Source organism: Camelus dromedarius, chromosome 3 (genome assembly GCF_036321535.1).
Source record: "Camelus dromedarius isolate mCamDro1 chromosome 3, mCamDro1.pat, whole genome shotgun sequence".
Lineage (NCBI taxonomy): Eukaryota > Metazoa > Chordata > Mammalia > Artiodactyla > Camelidae > Camelus > Camelus dromedarius.
The window spans coordinates 69963496-69980873 of record NC_087438.1 but is presented as its reverse complement, the minus strand read 5'-3'; the positions used below and the strand labels follow the sequence as shown (position 1 = coordinate 69980873).

Here is a 17378-nt window from a genome sequence, read left to right as displayed (position 1 = left end):
TCATTCTTAAAATGAAAATCTAAATTTTCTTTTGCATTCTCAATTACTGTCTGTTTTCCCCACTCAAGGCAGAATGTACCTGCAAAAGTCTAGGAACCACAGGGTAGGTACTTGACAGAATGAGTAATGGAATGAGAAGGAACTTTAAGAGTTTTAATCAAAGAAACTTAAATTCATTTTGAAATATAAAGCTAAGATATTTTTCATATAAAGTGCTTTATTATGAATTTCTGAATCATCTTGAGGGTTTTTTTTAAATATACATAAAAGGTTTACTTTTCATCCCACTTTGGAATTCTCAACTACTTTGTGCAACAATGTGGTCTCCATTTATTTAACTGAAACCTCCAAATGCTCATGACTGATAAACAAAGAGAGGGTAACCTAGTGGCAACAATACCCTACTTTGTTTTGAAAACAGGAAGTTTACTGTCTGTAAAAGCTATAATTTAATTTGGATATATGTGTTTTGGAGCTCAACCTAAAATCAGTGGCTATATTTTCAACCCAATTATCTTTATTGACTTAAAACATTGTATTTTGGTTCTTCAGTGAAAAAATAAACCCAAAGTATCTAGTTTACATATAATTTTGCATGTATGTAGTCCTTGGTATTAATTAGGAAATAGACTTTGAATATTATAGCTCATATATTTGATTTAGCATTAATTTGCATTCATTATGTTTATGTTGTAATATGGTATGAAGGTTTAATAAAGTAACATTCATAAAGCACTTGAGTTGAGAAGTAGTATGGAAAAACACTGAAACCCCTCACTGACCCAAACTCTCTCTCAAAATTCCCTCAGACCTTAAGCAAGTCTTCAAACTGTAAGATAAAGGGTCAGTTTGGAAGGGTTTGCAGTTACTGCCCAGATTTTATTCTCCTTCCTGTAATTACAGATGATACACTACACTTAAGACAGGGAAACAAAGATCAGGAATACTTGCAAAGAAATGGATCTAGAAAAGTGTGGAGGAGGGGAGGTATCCATCCCTTCAAGAAGACAGACTGGAAAGTTTTCAAAGATGGAGAAAAGAAGAATTAATAGGGAATGAGAAGAAATGAAGGGTTTCCAAATTGAATGAAGAGGAGGGTAATGTTTCAGTTGGCAGAGAAAGGGAGCTTAGAAGGGTCTCTTCCAGGCCAAGGGAAGGTTTGAAAGCAGCTCTTTTGCCCCTTTCCTATTCACTCATTTCTGCCCCACCTCTAACCTTAAAAGAACCTAATTACAGGAATGAGATCACTTATGCAATTGAAACTAACTCCTGACTTACGCCTTCTGAATGCACACCATGCCTTGTTTAACCTGCTGATTCTTTTCCTAGATAAAAAGAAGTAAGAATGAAGAATTAAGCAGTTAAAGAATGATTAGCTCTCTTCCCTCAACAGCCCCCTCAGCAATCCTGCAGGCAGACCACGGGGCAAGATAACACCTGAAGAAAGAGTCCGCCAGTCTGCACACAATGGAGAATGATGCAGAACCCAACCTCCTGCCTCCATGGTTCACTCAGATTCTTCCCCTCATTTTTCCCTCTAAAAACTTTCATGGCTGAGCAGGATCTTCAGAGGTGATCTCTGGATAGGAGTCCACCATCTCCCCAGATTGCTTGCTTTTCTGATGAAAGCACTTTTCCTTTCTATTCACACTTGCCTCTCAAATTACTGGCTTTGGAGCAGTGTGCAGTCAAACCTGAGCTCGGTAACAGGTTGGATTTTATTCTTCTAACAGAGTATTTTGTAAATGTCATTAAATGTTACATTTGAAAGATTTTTATCAAATACCTTTTTGGTCATGTATTTACTTAGGGTATCTTTTGCATTTTACAAGACAGCCAACTAACTTTTAAAAAAGGAATTAACAGAAAATAGGAAATGGAGTGTAAAAATCCTAGCATTTCCATCTAATGACTTCCATCTTTTACCAGAATTCCTACAACACAGTAAGCAAACATCAACATGCCAAGGCCACGAGGGGAGCAGCAAGGGATGGTGCAGAAACCAGCTGGATGGAGTATGTGGGGACTATGTGGAAAAATGCCTTGTACCTCCTAATTTTGATGCGAGCCCATAGGCAAGTAACTGTATTTCTTCTTTTTTTTGCTAAAATTGAAATATTGTCTGCTACTAATTTTAAAAATTAACTAGTCAATAACTATGTACCCCTGACCAGTTTCAAAAAAAGGAGTTAATAATTATGAGTAATTTAAAAAGCATGAACTGCAAAGGTGTAAATGAAGGTAAAGTATAAGGTTTTCTTGAAAACAACTGGGAAATAAAGGCAAAATGTGAAAAACTAAATAGTATTAGGGAAAGTTTTTTTCTTTCCCTAAAAGACATCACTTAGGCTAAATATTATATTGTACAATGTTAAATTGCTTAAAAAAACACATTTTAAGGGATAAAGAACATTTTGAATATATTCTTTTAAAAAATAATAATACTGCAGTGTTTTGCATATCTTCTCAAAACCGAATGAATAAAAATGTAATTCCTGATACTTAATGACCATATTTAGGTATTAAAATAAACAGGTGTCCCATGGATGAATGAGATGAATAAGGACCATTAGCCTTCCAAATTGAAGATGATTAACAAAATTGAAATCCAAGAAGGTAGAGAATCAGGGGGCTTACATTTGTGTGAAGAGATTGGCAACAGCCAAAAAATATTGCAAGATTTATAGGCTTCTTTTGGATCATTTGCGAGGTACTGATTAGTCCTAACATCATTCCCATGACTCAGAACGAGCTGCTTGTGTATAATGAAGGCTAGGGAAGAACATGAAGAATATCCTATTGTAATTCTTCTGAAATCAGTGGGATTATCAAGCAACCTGATTTAGAAATATCCCTACATAAGGGAAGTGAGTTACTTCATACATCAGAATGAAAAGGCATAAATGAGATGAGGTAAGCGGCTCCAATCTTCATTCATATTTATTCTACTGTGCGTGAATGAGCTCATCTCTCTTCGTTCCTAGTATTCAAAGGACTTCTGGAAGTACTGACTGAATTATTTGTTTTATATAGTTCAGACATGAACTTTGACAAGCTACAAACTAGAAATCCAACACAAATTAAATTCTTTTCATTTTTAATAGCATTGGACTAGTAGCTGTACCCCCTTAGGAAAGTCACTTAACCTTTCTGAGTATTGATTTCCATTTCCGCTAAGTGCCGGGGCTGGGCCAGGTGGTCCCTTCCAGTCACGCTGTACTCCTTCTATTACCCTGAAGCCTCAGCCTCAGGTGTCAAAAACAAGTGCTTTAAAAATGAATTAGTACACAACACATAAGATCTATGGTTTTTACTCTTTTCATAAGGAAAGAAAATAAAAGTCATGGTTTCCTTTTCAACAATGCTTTTCCAGCCACGTTTCCACCTCTTCCCTTTATCTGAAAAGGCTGAAGAGGCTATGGAATTTCAAGCAGGTTGAATATTACCTTCTTGTCAATCATTTCTCTCTCAGAGTTGGTGTTGTGGTCTCTGCCTTTTTTCTTACCTTCTAGTGCCTGTGACTCTATACATTCTACTTAAAAATAAAAAATGTAAAAATTGGAAGGATATAACTTATTTTTGCTTATTCTTCCAAAAGGTTTATCTAGATTAAGTGTCAACAGGAACATGTGCACCCCTATATACAGGGAGGATGCCCAAGAAGGTCATATATGCATTGTAAGTGCTTCTACTACTACAGCATTTTAAAATCCAAACAAGAAATTTTGTGAAAAAGTTAAGAATAAAAATAAACTGTCCATCAAATTTCTTAGTGAAATAAAAATGTGCTAGAATAACCAGATAGTAATTAAATACATTTTCTTCTTTCAAAGCTCCCCTTTTCTTAAGAGAATTGAGAGTTAATCATACTTTTTTTGATAAATGTAAATTATTCTGCTCATGTCCCAAGCCCCAGCAGACTTCCCTGACACACCTGTAGTATAGGAAAAAAAAAAGATGTAGAAGTAACTTCAGTTTTTACTAGGAAAATCTGAGATTCAGTGTAAAAGATTCAGAGTACTTTGTGTAAAAATCAACTGAGGAGCTCATTAAAATTTCAGAACCCTGGACTCAGTGGTGCGCTGGTAACACACTGGTTCTCTGACAAAAATGTGTGTGTATGTGTAAATAAACATTTATTATAGTTTTATTAATATAAAGATGTGTAGGACACAATTTATAAAAAAAATAAAATATATAATGCCCTTTATTTAAATTCCGTATAACCAGTCGAATTTTACAGAATTCTTTACTTAATTTTTGCTGAATTTTTCCTTAGGCAACCTATGGTTGTAACTGAAGAGTGTAGTTCAGACAAGAATGTTTGTTGATCTTCTAATTTATTGAAACAACAAAGATATATGTCAGAACTGCACTTGCTCGTTGATGAAGTAAGCAAAATCTCTGCCGTATTGCATAGCAGTTTTTGAATCCTGGAAGAATATTTCCTCAAATTTTTTTTGCTATTCACAATAATCTGTATTACTAACATCTTTTTGATCACTTTCTTAAACCTAAACAACCAACAAGGTAATTTATGAACCACTGATTTGTAGCCTTTGTCAATTTCGATGGTGTAAATTTTCCCACCACGGTTGACTTCAAGCTACCAAGGTGACATTACTGAACACTGAGTTGGGAAGACAAAAGCGATTAAGACATCATTTTATAGAACTTCTACCACACAGATACGACAGACATAAATACCCTCAAGAGCACAGAAAATAGTAAAATGTAGTAGAATGATTAGGAGATGATGACCTTTGAGTCTTTACTGTCGTTATTTTTAACAATGGCTCTAATTAAAAATGAGCTCGCAAACTATCTGAAAATTAACAACTGGCCCTCGTGAGTCAATGTGAGCCAGCTCCAATACACCACTGCCTCGCCTCTACTTTTTGTGCATTTGATTTAGCAGGTCTGGGTGGAACCAGGAATTTTCATTTTAAAAAGCACCCCAAGGAGATTCTGGCACAGGTAGCCCACAGATCAGATTTTGAGAAATCCTGATGTAGACTATGTACTTTAGAGGTAATTCTATTAAGAACTTCCAGCTAAGTCTAATCCTTTTAATGCAATAGTACAAGGAGTTCCTTGGTTTATGCAAACACTGGGCAAAATGTTTCAAGTGAGAAAACGTCTAGTTCAGGTAAGGATATGGGGCTTATTCATTCACTATAAACTGTAAATTGGAAAAGCTGTTTTGTTGCATAATTTGGTGGAATCTGTTAAGGTTTAAACACTCCATAACCCCAAAATCCCATTTCTAGAAATCTACCCTGCAATAGTAATGCACAGTTACATAAAACATTTCTAACGTGGAAAAGTTCACTGCAGCATTGCTCCAATAGCAAAACACTCAGAACTTAAACATCTCCAATAGGGAACAGTATATATAAATTATAATATATCTGCACAACAGAATACTAGGCAGCCATTACAAATAATAGAAGAGCTTTATGTGTGCTATCTTACAAATGTGCCCAGGGTACATTGTTAAATTAAAAACAGCAGCAGCACGATCTGAATTTTGTCCAAAAAAGTGCAAATATACATATCTGTGGTTTCTGTGTGTATAAACATGTTGGGATAAGCACATGGAAAACCGGCAGGTATAAATGGTAGTTATCTGGAGGTGGGGGTTGGGGGAGAAAGGGAGGTGGGATTGAAGAAGGTATTATGGATTTTTTTCTTTTTAATTTATATACATTTTCTTCAATAACTTTAGTGAAATATAATTTACATACCATAAGATTCAGCCCTTTAAAGTGTACAATTCACTGGCTTTTTAATATATTCACAGGTACATGCAACCATCACCTCATATTATAGATTTTTTAAATAGTAGGGTATTGTGAGTGACTTCTTCACTTTTCTTTTTAATGTTTTACTGTATTTTTCAAAAAGTGAAAAATAAAGTTTGAGAAAGGTGATTTTAATGGAAAAATATTTAGATATATCCAGAGTCTTCCAAACCTTGTTAGTATTTTAACCAGTAACTCAAGTGTTCAGGAATAGGTTTCTTTGTTTCAATACTAGAACTTTTTGCAATTCTGAAACCTGAAAAGCTTTGGAAGCCTGAGGTTTTTCTCATAATGTTTGGCCACAAAATCTGATTCGAATGAATGTGTTCTATTTATGATCTGTCTTTATCCCTGTAGTGTGACACTTTGCTTAAGGAATATTAACATGTTTGATTAGGGATAGTGCCCCAGACTCCTAGAGGTGATGTAATGTAATACATGATTTAAGCACTTGAGTAACTTTCAAAAAGGTTTAAAGTTCTTAATTCCAAACCACATCTGTTGCAAAGCATTTGAATAAAAGTCTGTGCCCCTACATCAAGGAATATTAGGTAAACAGAAAGTGGGAGGTCAGGAAGGAAAAATGAAGACTTGCTGATTGGCACCAGTATTGCAGCCTTGGGAGAGAAAAGGGGAACTGAGGTCAGGTGCACCTTTCTGGGACCACAGGACTACTGTCCCTGGAGTTGAGAACTAGGTCACTTTGTATGCACTCTGGATTAAAAGATCAAGGTTCTATTCAGGGAAGGACAGGCCAAATGCTAGAAAGGTGCCATCTCTGTCTCCCTTTCAGTGGAGAGATAGTAGCTTTCAGGCAACTCCCAGGGAAGAGGAAGCATTAAGAACACCCTCCACACTTGAAATTTCAAAGGAGACTTAAACATGGAAAGTTGAAAATACATGGGTTTAAATACCCCAATCCACAGTACCCCTTACTTTGCAGGGGAGGGAATAAAGGCAGGATTGGTACGTCTTGCTAGAAAGCGTGCAGGAGGAAGCTACTAGAAGAGATTAAGAAAATACAACACAGGAAGCACTGGCGAGTCATCTTTCACCAGTGGCCCTCTATCTCTGCAATCACGTATTAGGGAATCAAGAGCTCCTCTAATGCTTACACTGAAGTCAGACTAGTCTGTTTTATACTAGAATGAAATAATTTTAAGTGTAGCTGCCCTGATCACTGATTTATGCTCCATCTTGTTCAAAAATGCATTAGCCAGGGGTTTTTCCTGGGCTCACAATTTCAGAGCTTTTTCCAATAGCTTCCTGGCAGTAGTCTTATAAGAAGCAGAGATGTGGCAGGGGTCACAGTGGAATTAGAATTCCTCTAGAATCCTGATTTCCCTTCTGCCTGCCAGTCTCCATTCTCTCGTGTTCACTCTACTGCTCCTTCAGCTGTGGTGAGAAGGGAACCCTCGTGTGAGTGTGCGTATGTGTGTGTCAGGGTGTGTGTGTATGTGCACGAATGCGGAGCATGTATTTCATGAATGCACACCTATGTCTAGCAAGACCTACCCATCTGGAACTTAGCTATCAGAAGCCACACTGAAACAGATCACAGCGAGGATGGAACAACACAAAGAGGGCAAGGAGAAATCAAATCTGAAGTGCAGGCATGAGTGTTCCTACGATTTTATTTTAAAATTTCCCTTTAAGGACTTCAATTTAGAGCCCATTTATTCTAAACTTGCAAACAGTTATATGAAAATTAGCTGCCTAGATTCCACATCATCAATTCAGAACAAGGGAGAAGGATGCCTATAGGAAATCGAAATGTCAACATGAAATCTTTTCCTAAACTAGGTGGGGTCTTTTTGCTTCTCAACCCCCTCTCCTCCTGTACTAAATGTACTGGCTCATCCGACTACAATTATTGTTTTATTTCTATTTGCCCACATTGAACGGTGAGCTATATGAAAGCAGACTTTTGTTCTTATTCATCTTTGCCTCTGTGTGCTGCTCTCTTTGAATTAAAATTTGTTGAAGTAGTAGCTTGACAATAGGGGAAGCTACGGAAAGTATGGGAAAGCAGACAGAAGCAGGCAACAAGCCCAGTAACATGAAAAAACTCTGCCTACTCCTAAAGTTTGGAGGGAAATCATTGTGCAGTAGTTGATACCCAGAATAATATCCCCAAATCATGAAGAAAAGGCGGAGGGACTAAGGAGGAAACTAACATTTACTGCTAGGCTGCTTTGTGTCGAGCACAGCTGTAGGCGTTTAACACCTGCCACCTATTTTAATTTCATGAGGCACAATGCATTTGGGAAATACTTCTGTCCAAAATGTTTTAAGGTTACAGTACTTTAAGACTTAGAGCCTTAGCTTTCTGGAAAACCCGCTACTGAAAATGATTAGTTCCTTACGTGTCATAACTAGAGTTTTGTGATCTGATTTTACTAATATAAGCCCAGAAATTTGGAGAAGAAACTTCTTAGAGCTTACTCTGACATAATGGAGAGTTGAAAACAGGATCCCTAGGGTTTCATTCACCTCATTTAGAATGTAAGTATTAAATACTTAGTCTAAGGAAAATGAATCTTTTAGCTATAGTCCCGGGAACATGCTAAAATGTAGGTGTACTTCGAGGGCTGTGAAGACCAGGTGGAAACAAGCACGGGGTGTGTGTGTGTGTGTGTGGTCTGTGCATTTGATAATACCTGTTAGTTTTCTTATATGCACCAAGAGCTTATGGACAATAAGTAGTTTGTAGCTTAGAAATTTTGCCAACTCCAAGACAGTCAGAGCTTATGCACTTGGGAAGAAATTCTTTTAAGATATCGGCTCTAACTGTAGGTGGTGAGTGCAAAGGTTTTCTAATTTCAGAAATGAGTTATTGCTGGAGACTAGTAAGCTAATGCCAGAAACTCTGGAAAGCAAAGGCCAATTTTCTTACGATTCCCCTGCGTCAAAACATCCAGAAGAAATGTAGCAAATTTCTGCAACAATCTCAGGAGAATTTTCTCTGTGGAATAAGATTTTATAGAAAAAATTGGCAAAAAGAAAAAAGGAAAGAAAAAGGACCAGGAGGAATCTCTAGTTCCTGTTATTCTAATTTCCTTACGGGCAGGGACGTGGTCTTGTAGTTTATCTTTGTACAACTGAACTATAAATAACAAAAACTGCCAGAAAACTGGAGAACAAGTAATGGAGCATAATTAGGAAACTTTCAGTGTCAACACGACAGACATGAATACAGTTCTGTGTCTAAATACAATGAAAAATTTTTAACACTCTTGAAAAGTAACCAACATACTCTTTATATTATGGGCAACTACGATGAAAGGCTGCATTTAGAGGGATTTATGTCACCTTAAATAAAGCCTTTTATAGGGGCTATAATGATAGTAGCTAACACTGAGTCCTTACCAGGTACCTCTGCACGAACCATTATGATCCTATTTTACAGATGAGGAGGGCAGAGGGGTTTAGGAACCTGGTGAGGATAACAAAAGTAGCAGGCATCACTGCCAGGCTATCTGGCCTTAGCGTTTGATCACCTAACTGTGATCCCATACTGTGCTTATACTGGACATTCATTTCTAATTAGATTACATTCTCTTTTCCATAGAATATTCATTTATAAAAAGTTAAAAAGCCTACATTTTAAAAAAGAGCTCCTCTAGCCTTCCAGAGCTCCATCCTGACCTGGCCCTCCCCTCTGGCCTCCTAATGCCCCAATCTTTCTTCATAAGGCTAGGAGCTTTTCCATGCCCTCAAGCCTGAGACTGAAGTGAAAATCTGATCAGGTTACTGCTGAGAAGCACTCTGGGAGCTTTCAGAAAAAGTCCTAACAGGGATCTGTATGGTCTGGTCCCCACCTTTCAGCTCTCTTTCTCATTTCCTGCCACTTCTCCCTTTGCATTTCACAGTCCAGCAGCGCCAAAACACCGAGAGTTCCTTGTGGACATGAGCTTGTTCACGCCCCTGGGTCTATGCACATGCTTCTACCTCTGTCTAGAACCTGTCTTCCTCCTGTCTCTGCCCATCTGCAGGCTCCTGATCACCATTCAAAGCCCTGCAACGCTTCCATCTTCTAAGAAGCCTGTTCCCCTAGACCTGTACGCTCTGCCTCTCCACAGCCTCGGAATCTGGTATACATTTCCATCACTGCCTGAAAACACTCCGTTCCTGTGCTTGTCTCTCCTGCGAGAATGTACTAGACTCCTGCAGGCAGGAAGATTAGTATACCCAGCACTAGCCCAGGTCTGACACGATGAATAACACAGCATTCAATAAAGTTGGCTCCCTTTAAATGATGCATTTACAGCTTCACGTTCTGTGCAATTTCCAAAACAAACAACAACAAAACAAAACAAACATTTCAGGTGATCCCACAGGCCTCACTCTACAATCACAACCAATCTTTTCCCACTACTAGACGTCCCAGTCCAAAACATACCCAGTTGGCTTCAGGTTATATTCTCTCTGATACTTCATCGCATTCCAACAAACTTTAGAAGACATTTTACCTTCACTGTTGATGCTTTATTAAAGAGAAGTCCTAGGCTTCTCCACTCTCAAAAATCTTCACTGTGCAGAAAAATGCTCATACTCTTAAGCCAAATATTTTCCTACTTTTCAGCAGAGTGCAGTGATTTCTTCATAGTGTCAGTCTGCTTCTGATTTAAAACTTACATACTTAAAAATATCTCCAATAATTTTAACATGATTAAATTCAAATCTTCACTGACAGTAAGACAATTATGTATATACATATACATAATACATATATAACATATATATATATAAAGCATTTCTAATCATTAGAAGATATGATGATATAATTCCACTTCCAGGTGCAACTGGAGATAAGTGTGCAATCACAGTATAGAACCCTTTAGAAGTATGTCACTCCTTATAGTAAATCAGGCACACAGAAATTTACTTCAACCCTTTTTTGTCAGGAGGGTATGAGTGGGAATGTAGCACACTAACTAGCAGGTAGTGAAGGACTTAACATAGTGCTTATATTTGTGGAATTTAAAAGCATAAAGAAAATGTTATAACATTGTAGAGGAAAAGAAAATTACACAATCCTGTCCTTCATGCTCACTGACTGTTTCCTTTTATTCCTTGTTCCTTATAATCCTTGGAAACATACAAGCCTATATACAGTTTTATGTAGTTTGTATAAAATTTTATGATTTGCTATTTTTGTTGTTATACCATTTATTTAACTAGTCCTGATTTAGGGACATTTGTTAACTTTCCAGTTTTTCATATTAGTAGCTAATGGTGCATAAATAACTGTGGGTAGGTAGCTCATTAAAAAACAAGCAAACTAAAAAACCCAACAAAACTGTTCCTTTAGTTTAGGATAAAAGCCTAGAGCAAGATTTTAATGTTTTACATAAAATGTTTGTAATGTGGTAAAGCTGATTTCCAAAACACTACAAATTCACAAAGCTCTCCCCAAACTGTGCCATATTCATCTAAGCCCTGGCAGTCTGGGTTTTATAATTCAGTCTTCACTTGTACCCAATTAAATAAATGTAAAATGCTCTCTCATTATTTTAGTGAGATTTGATATTTTCCCATGTGTTTACTTACTATTCTAAGCTTTGTATAGCTTAAGGCACAGGATAGTATGTAATGCTACTGAATGAATTATATGGATGAAATTTTTTGTTTACATTTTTATTATATCATAATAAGATCTATGAATTACAGGACCAGTGATCTTCCTACTTTATCCCCGAAATATACCTTCTTTCCAAAAAATGGTTCTCAAAAAAATTGAAAAATGAAAACTTAATATGAAAGTTTCTAATCAGTCTCTTACAGTAAATAAAAACTATATTTTTATACATTAAATATCAGTACCTTTTTAATTACCCCAAGTTAAATATAAATTATAAAACAAAATTAATTCCTCTTCAGTAATAAAGAAATTCAAATTTTTACAGTAACACATTTTAAAAGCCAGTATAGCATGTGTCATCCATTTTCCCTGGGGTATCAGTGCAGTATCTGTAAGGATGCACCTCAAAGCTAAGAGACATTAGGCTGAAAAGTCAAGTCTAGAGTTCCGCCGAGGGACGGGGCGGAGGGCTGGGGCGTGTGTAGGTATGACCAGCTACGTTAGTTGTGGTGACTGGAGAAAGCCCCCCTCATCTCTCAGGAAAAATTAGTCTTGTCAATGCTTTGGAAGTCAGCAGTCTTAGAATCTGCTTGTTCCCCTGATAGCAACATGGTACATTTTTAGAGCAGATAATTTCTCTCTTTGTTTCTCAAACACGAACGTTATTTATTCCTTTGTTTTCCTGGCTCAGCACTACAGTCAACAACTTAAGGTTTTAGGTTCTGTACCAGAAATGGAAAGCTACTTATATGTAAGTCAAAGCGTATTTTTATTAAAAAACAGGTTTTACTTAGAAGTTAGGTTCATGGGCTGGTCCATAGGAGCTTGTTTAATTGGTAATCTATCTGATTGCAGTACTAACTATAATTTTTCAATTACATAAATTTATTCCTTCCAGCATCCTTTTCCAGAGGAAGACTGCATATATTGTCCCAGTGCTGACTGCTGAGAACCTATGGAAACTCTCACTAAGGGGTGCTCTCGGCAAAGGCCCCAGAGGATATTTCATAGACAGAGATGGACAGGTACTTCTAGACTTAGTTGCTGGATAGAAAGCTGATGTATCTAAAGAGGAAAATGTGTTAGGTTAGTTAGTGCAAGTACCATGTTAAATTAGAGAATTCGAGGAAAATATGTATAAATCAGCAAGACAAAGTGGAAAGGCTGACAAGTCAAGGAGAAGACTGCTTAATATTTACACTCCCATGAACACCAAAGTGTGAACCTGGAATGCAGCTGCAGTCTGACTAAGTGTAGCAGAAGGAATAACAAGCACGGTCTCGGTTGCCTTGGGAACAGGGCCCCTTCCTCATGTCAATGATTCTATAATAAGAAAAAGAGCACTTAAAGGAAGCGCACAGTAATCACGGGTAGACCAACAAGTGTCTCAGGGAGTGTTCAGCCATCTCCAAGGAGCGGGTGGCGTCTGTGCATCACTGCAGTGCACAACAGATGCGTTCCCGTCGTGGCAAGTGTGGACTACAGACAAAGCACTGGCATGAACCTCAGTGCCCGAGAACTTCCCTGCTATTGCAGAACACACCGACTCTTCTAGTAATATAAATAAATTACTAGTCCCTATTCTCTCTGACAATGCTGTTTAGAAGGAATCTCTTAATAGGAGGTGGATAAGATGCTACCCTGGGAAGAGAAAGAACCCTAAAGTCAGCATAAGAGAAAGCACAATAGGATGCATAAGAGCATATGTGCATAAGAGAATATAACTTTCCAAATAAAAGTCATTTCTTGAATAGTCCCAAATTATAGGAAACAAAAGCAGCTGTGTCCTATTGGGCAGAGGATGTGGTCAGTTCTTCGTTTATTATGTAGCTAATAGCTGGTACATATATTTTAAACAATATAGTGTTGACAGTCGTGCTTAGTTCCAACATTTCATTGTGCTTAGTTCCAACATTTCAAAACTTACCTCTAAAAGCACTAATATCCCCATAGTGTACTTGTAGTACAAAGTATTTACTTCCAGTTTCTCCTCCGACTCTGAATCCAACACCTGAAGATTTACAAAAGATGAGAAATTAATGCTTTAGAAACGAAGTCTGAAATGGAGCTAATCAAAAGTTGCTGAACTATGAAATCCAAAGGGAAGTAAAATAGCATATAACATATGAAATTATATCACATGGAAATGGAAATGGAAATAAAATAGCATTCAATGAAAATTTCTAATATAATCTATCATTCCTTCTCAAAGGTCTGACAGAATTCTTTTCATAGTCCCCATCTGGATTGCTCAGATCCAGAGCAATCACTTAAACTTTAAGAGGAAAATTCACTCATTTTTCAAGAAACAGAATAAAACAAAACAAAATTCTGTCCCTATTGATTATATAACAGACATACATAAACCCATTCTTTCATTTTGTTTTTTTTTATATTCATATTCAATTTTCTTTCTGATTGAATATAGGAAATTGACTTCTTAAGAGCATTTGAGGGGAATTTTCTTCCCATATAAAAACAAGTATCTGCAAAAATGTCATTGAGAAAACAAATTACTTACTAGATTGCAAAGTCCAGTATGTCAATAAATTTTTGGACTCTGAAGGGTTCCTAAGAGTCTTACCATTAGTAGAGTTTACTAGTAAGCTAAAAAAAAAATCTACAGAGAAAATATATACAGGCAGAGAAAAAAATTTTTTTCAATCTTCTCTACTAATAGATCTTAAAAATGTCAGCAAATCTATGACATACCTCCCTATTAGTTTCCAAACTTGTTTGATAGTGGCTGCCTGGAAAATTCTAGAGAGGATTCTGAGACTCATTTGAAGTAAAGCAAAACAGACATCAATTGGTGCTGGCATGGGTTAGGGGGGCCAGAGGGGAACACGTGCATCACAAGAGCCACCCCTGAACCACGGCAGAGCTACTCTGTAGCAGAACTGCATGTTCCCTCTGATATTAAGATCCAGACACTAAAGGAGAATCTGGAACTTCACACACATTGGAAGCTATAAACAGGTTAGAAATGAATTCAGAAAGCCAGCTGAGGTTTGGCATCACATTAAATACCCAGGGCCAGGACTATTAAAAAAATCTGTTTGCTGAAACAGCAATTTACTTAATGCCTAGCTCTCCTGGCTTGTGAAATGCTCCTGCTGTCAAGAACCAGTGTGCCTTAGGCCAAAGGTGGCCTGATGCATACTTGGTTATTTTCTAATTCTACCTAAACGGCTGTGTGGCCAAATTACTTAGCAAAGAGAGGCAGAGTGACTACCTAAGTAAAACCTTTTCAATACAAAGCAGGCAATACAGGTACTTTTTTGTGTGAAATTGCAACACAGAACATGGTCAACAGCTGTTGGAAAGAACATATGATAAAAAGTACTTTGGAATCAAAAACTAAGCAGCTTAATATAAGGATATCCAGGGGCCCCAGGTATACCTTTGGGGAGTCTGGTGGGGGGAGCGTTTCTCGCCCAGGCATATAGAATATTGGCTTTATCTGTACAGGTTCCTTCATCACAAAACCTGAAGAAAAAAATAAAAAGTAGCTGTAAACAAAGATTCAATTAGTCAAATATATTAATCACTCCTGATGGGAGGAGTAGGGAGGGAGAGGTATTTGAAAACAAGGTAAAGAAAAGTGCATCAATATACAGTCAGTATAGTCTTAGGAGCTTTAAGACTGTAATGAGGACTGGGGAAAAGAACAATTTTGTACGTGGCAAAAGCACAACTAAAGGGGGTTGTGTTTGTTTGTTAGTTGCCTGTTATGAAACAACTCTGTGAGTCAGATACACAGTTTACAATTCAGTATGTCCCTCTGTGGAATATACTCTATGTCATCAGGCAAAAAGTAAGCATTACACAAAGAGCGCACGTAAACCAAAGCTAACACAGTGGAAACGTGCAAGTGGGCTAAAGGAAATGTCGCACACGTTTCCCCTTTGGGAAGCAGTGTTAGTAATAAATCTTTGGCTAAGCAACAAACAGAACGCAGTGCCTGCCCTCAGCAGAGTGAACAATATGAGTATAGCCCACTTACGGGGTTCTTGTGGCTTTTTTTTAAGTTTATGAATACTGGTTATGCCATTTACAAACTGCTCCATGTTATGCAAGTCACTTAATCTTACAGAGCCTCAGTTTTCTCTTTTGTAAAACAGGGATAGTTATACTTACCGCACAGAGTTGTTCTGTAAATCAAATGATATACACGTGAAAGTACTTCATAAAACCTCAAAGCGCCATACCTGGGTAATGCATTATCTAACAAAACATTCACTTTATCTAAAGATTCGTTGTTGAGAGGCAGTGTTGTGCCGTGAAAGCAGCACAGGAAGAAAGGTGTATCTGGAGGTGAGTCCCAGAACCTCCCCTTCACAGCTGTGTATCTTGGACACATTTACCAGCCCTCCAAGGCCCAGGTCCTGCATGGAAGCCTCTCTGATGGGGCTGCAGTGTGATGAGCGTAAGGCACCCAGCACAGCAACCAGCACCTCGGTGTCTACACTGGTAGGCCCAACTTCATAAATGGTATGCTGTCTGACCCCAGACCGCACATTTTTCTCCCACTACACTACATCTCTTAGTTGGTTCTGTCACGATTTGTTCAAAACACTGTTAGGTGACATTTTCATGTTGCTTTTATATATTTGTATTTTGAGAAACTGGCACCAAGCAAGGTCAGAGTCAGGAGATTAGGCAGATCTGAAAGTTTTGAAGACTGTCAAGGACGAGGACAAATACAGATCCTTGGCCAGGAGGTTGGCTCACGCAGGAGAAAAAGTGCAGTGCCCCATGGCATGGAACGGACATGAAGGTAGACAGTAGCAGCTTCCTAAACAGGTTGGAAACTGAGTCTAGAAACCTGGAGAACACTCAGGCTGCAGATATGAAAACCACGGGTAAGAAGTCTCTTCATACTCAGATACAAGGAGTCCTAACATGCTCCCTGCTTACAGCCAGAAAGGGGGTGAGAGGACAGGCCGTAAGTGCAGACAACTGTTACCCGTCTATGAATAAAGGACCAGGAACCAGGAGGTCCCCACAAGGTTATGTTGAGCAAATGCTCTTGCTTCTATAAATCAGGCTGCAGAAAGAAATTGGGTAATGTGCAATGTAAAACACATCAAACAGTGGTTTCTTCCTGTTCACTGTCAAGAACAATATACTTAGGATGAAGGATCATTATCATGTGAGACTTGTGTGTTGGAACAAATGTCTGTGACATCCTTGTGCCAAGAGTGCTAAAAGGCTTATGGTATTGGAAGGTACCCAAAAGCAGAACCTTCCTCCTTGGCCTCGTGCGGTAATAGTTTAAGAAATGAGATTGTCAGATGTGATTCACTTGGTATCTCACTGCTGTGAGCTACTAAAATTTAAAGATCTGGATGGCAATTTTCATAGCTTTCAACAAAGATCATAAATATACAAGTGCCTAACATCGACGTGATGACAGTCTTAGGTTAAACCAGATAATTGTTTCCCTGATAGGGAAGTCAATTCAGTGTATGACTAGAAAGAACCCAAATGAAATATAACAGAGAAAACTGGTTTGGTAAATTTTTCTAAGCTACATATTCGATTACGTCATTTGTTGGCACAAAATCTTTCAAATGCTTCCCAAAAGTAACACCAAAATGAAATCTAAACGTTGTAGCATAACACATAAGGCCTTTTATGATCTGGGACCTTGTTACATCTCCAGAAATAACCCCTTTTTAGTCATGCCAAGTTGCTGCTCTAATCTGTCTCTTCTCCACTGTTCTCTTTGCCTGGAAAAACCTCTGCCCCACTCTCTGCCTGACACCCTTGTACTCATCTTCTCGTTCAAGATTCAGTTCAAGTCTTCCTCTGCAGGGAAGCTCTCTCTGTTGCCCGTACCATCCAACTTCCCTTCTTTAACCAGAGCACTCATCTTAAGGATCAGCTTACTTCTCTTCTCTCCAGTCAGACTGTGCAGACTTTGAGGCTTGGGGTCACATCTTTCACCCTGTACTCCCAGCACCTGCAGCCTTGCTTGGTATTTA

At 38.0% G+C, this 17378-nt stretch overlaps 1 protein-coding gene across 15 annotated transcripts in view; it reads right to left on the bottom strand.

The window, feature by feature from the left end:
* The window catches only part of PAM (peptidylglycine alpha-amidating monooxygenase), a 258433-nt gene that overhangs the window by 75888 nt on the left and 165167 nt on the right, over positions 1 to 17378 (bottom strand). For all 15 annotated transcript variants that reach the window (XM_031448751.2, XM_031448752.2, XM_031448753.2 and 12 more), the window contains 2 exons: positions 14792 to 14877; positions 13316 to 13399 (listed from right to left, as the gene is read on the bottom strand). In XM_031448751.2, the coding sequence (XP_031304611.2) occupies positions 13316 to 13399; positions 14792 to 14877 (170 nt within the window). The remainder of the gene's footprint in view (positions 1 to 13315; positions 13400 to 14791; positions 14878 to 17378) is intronic.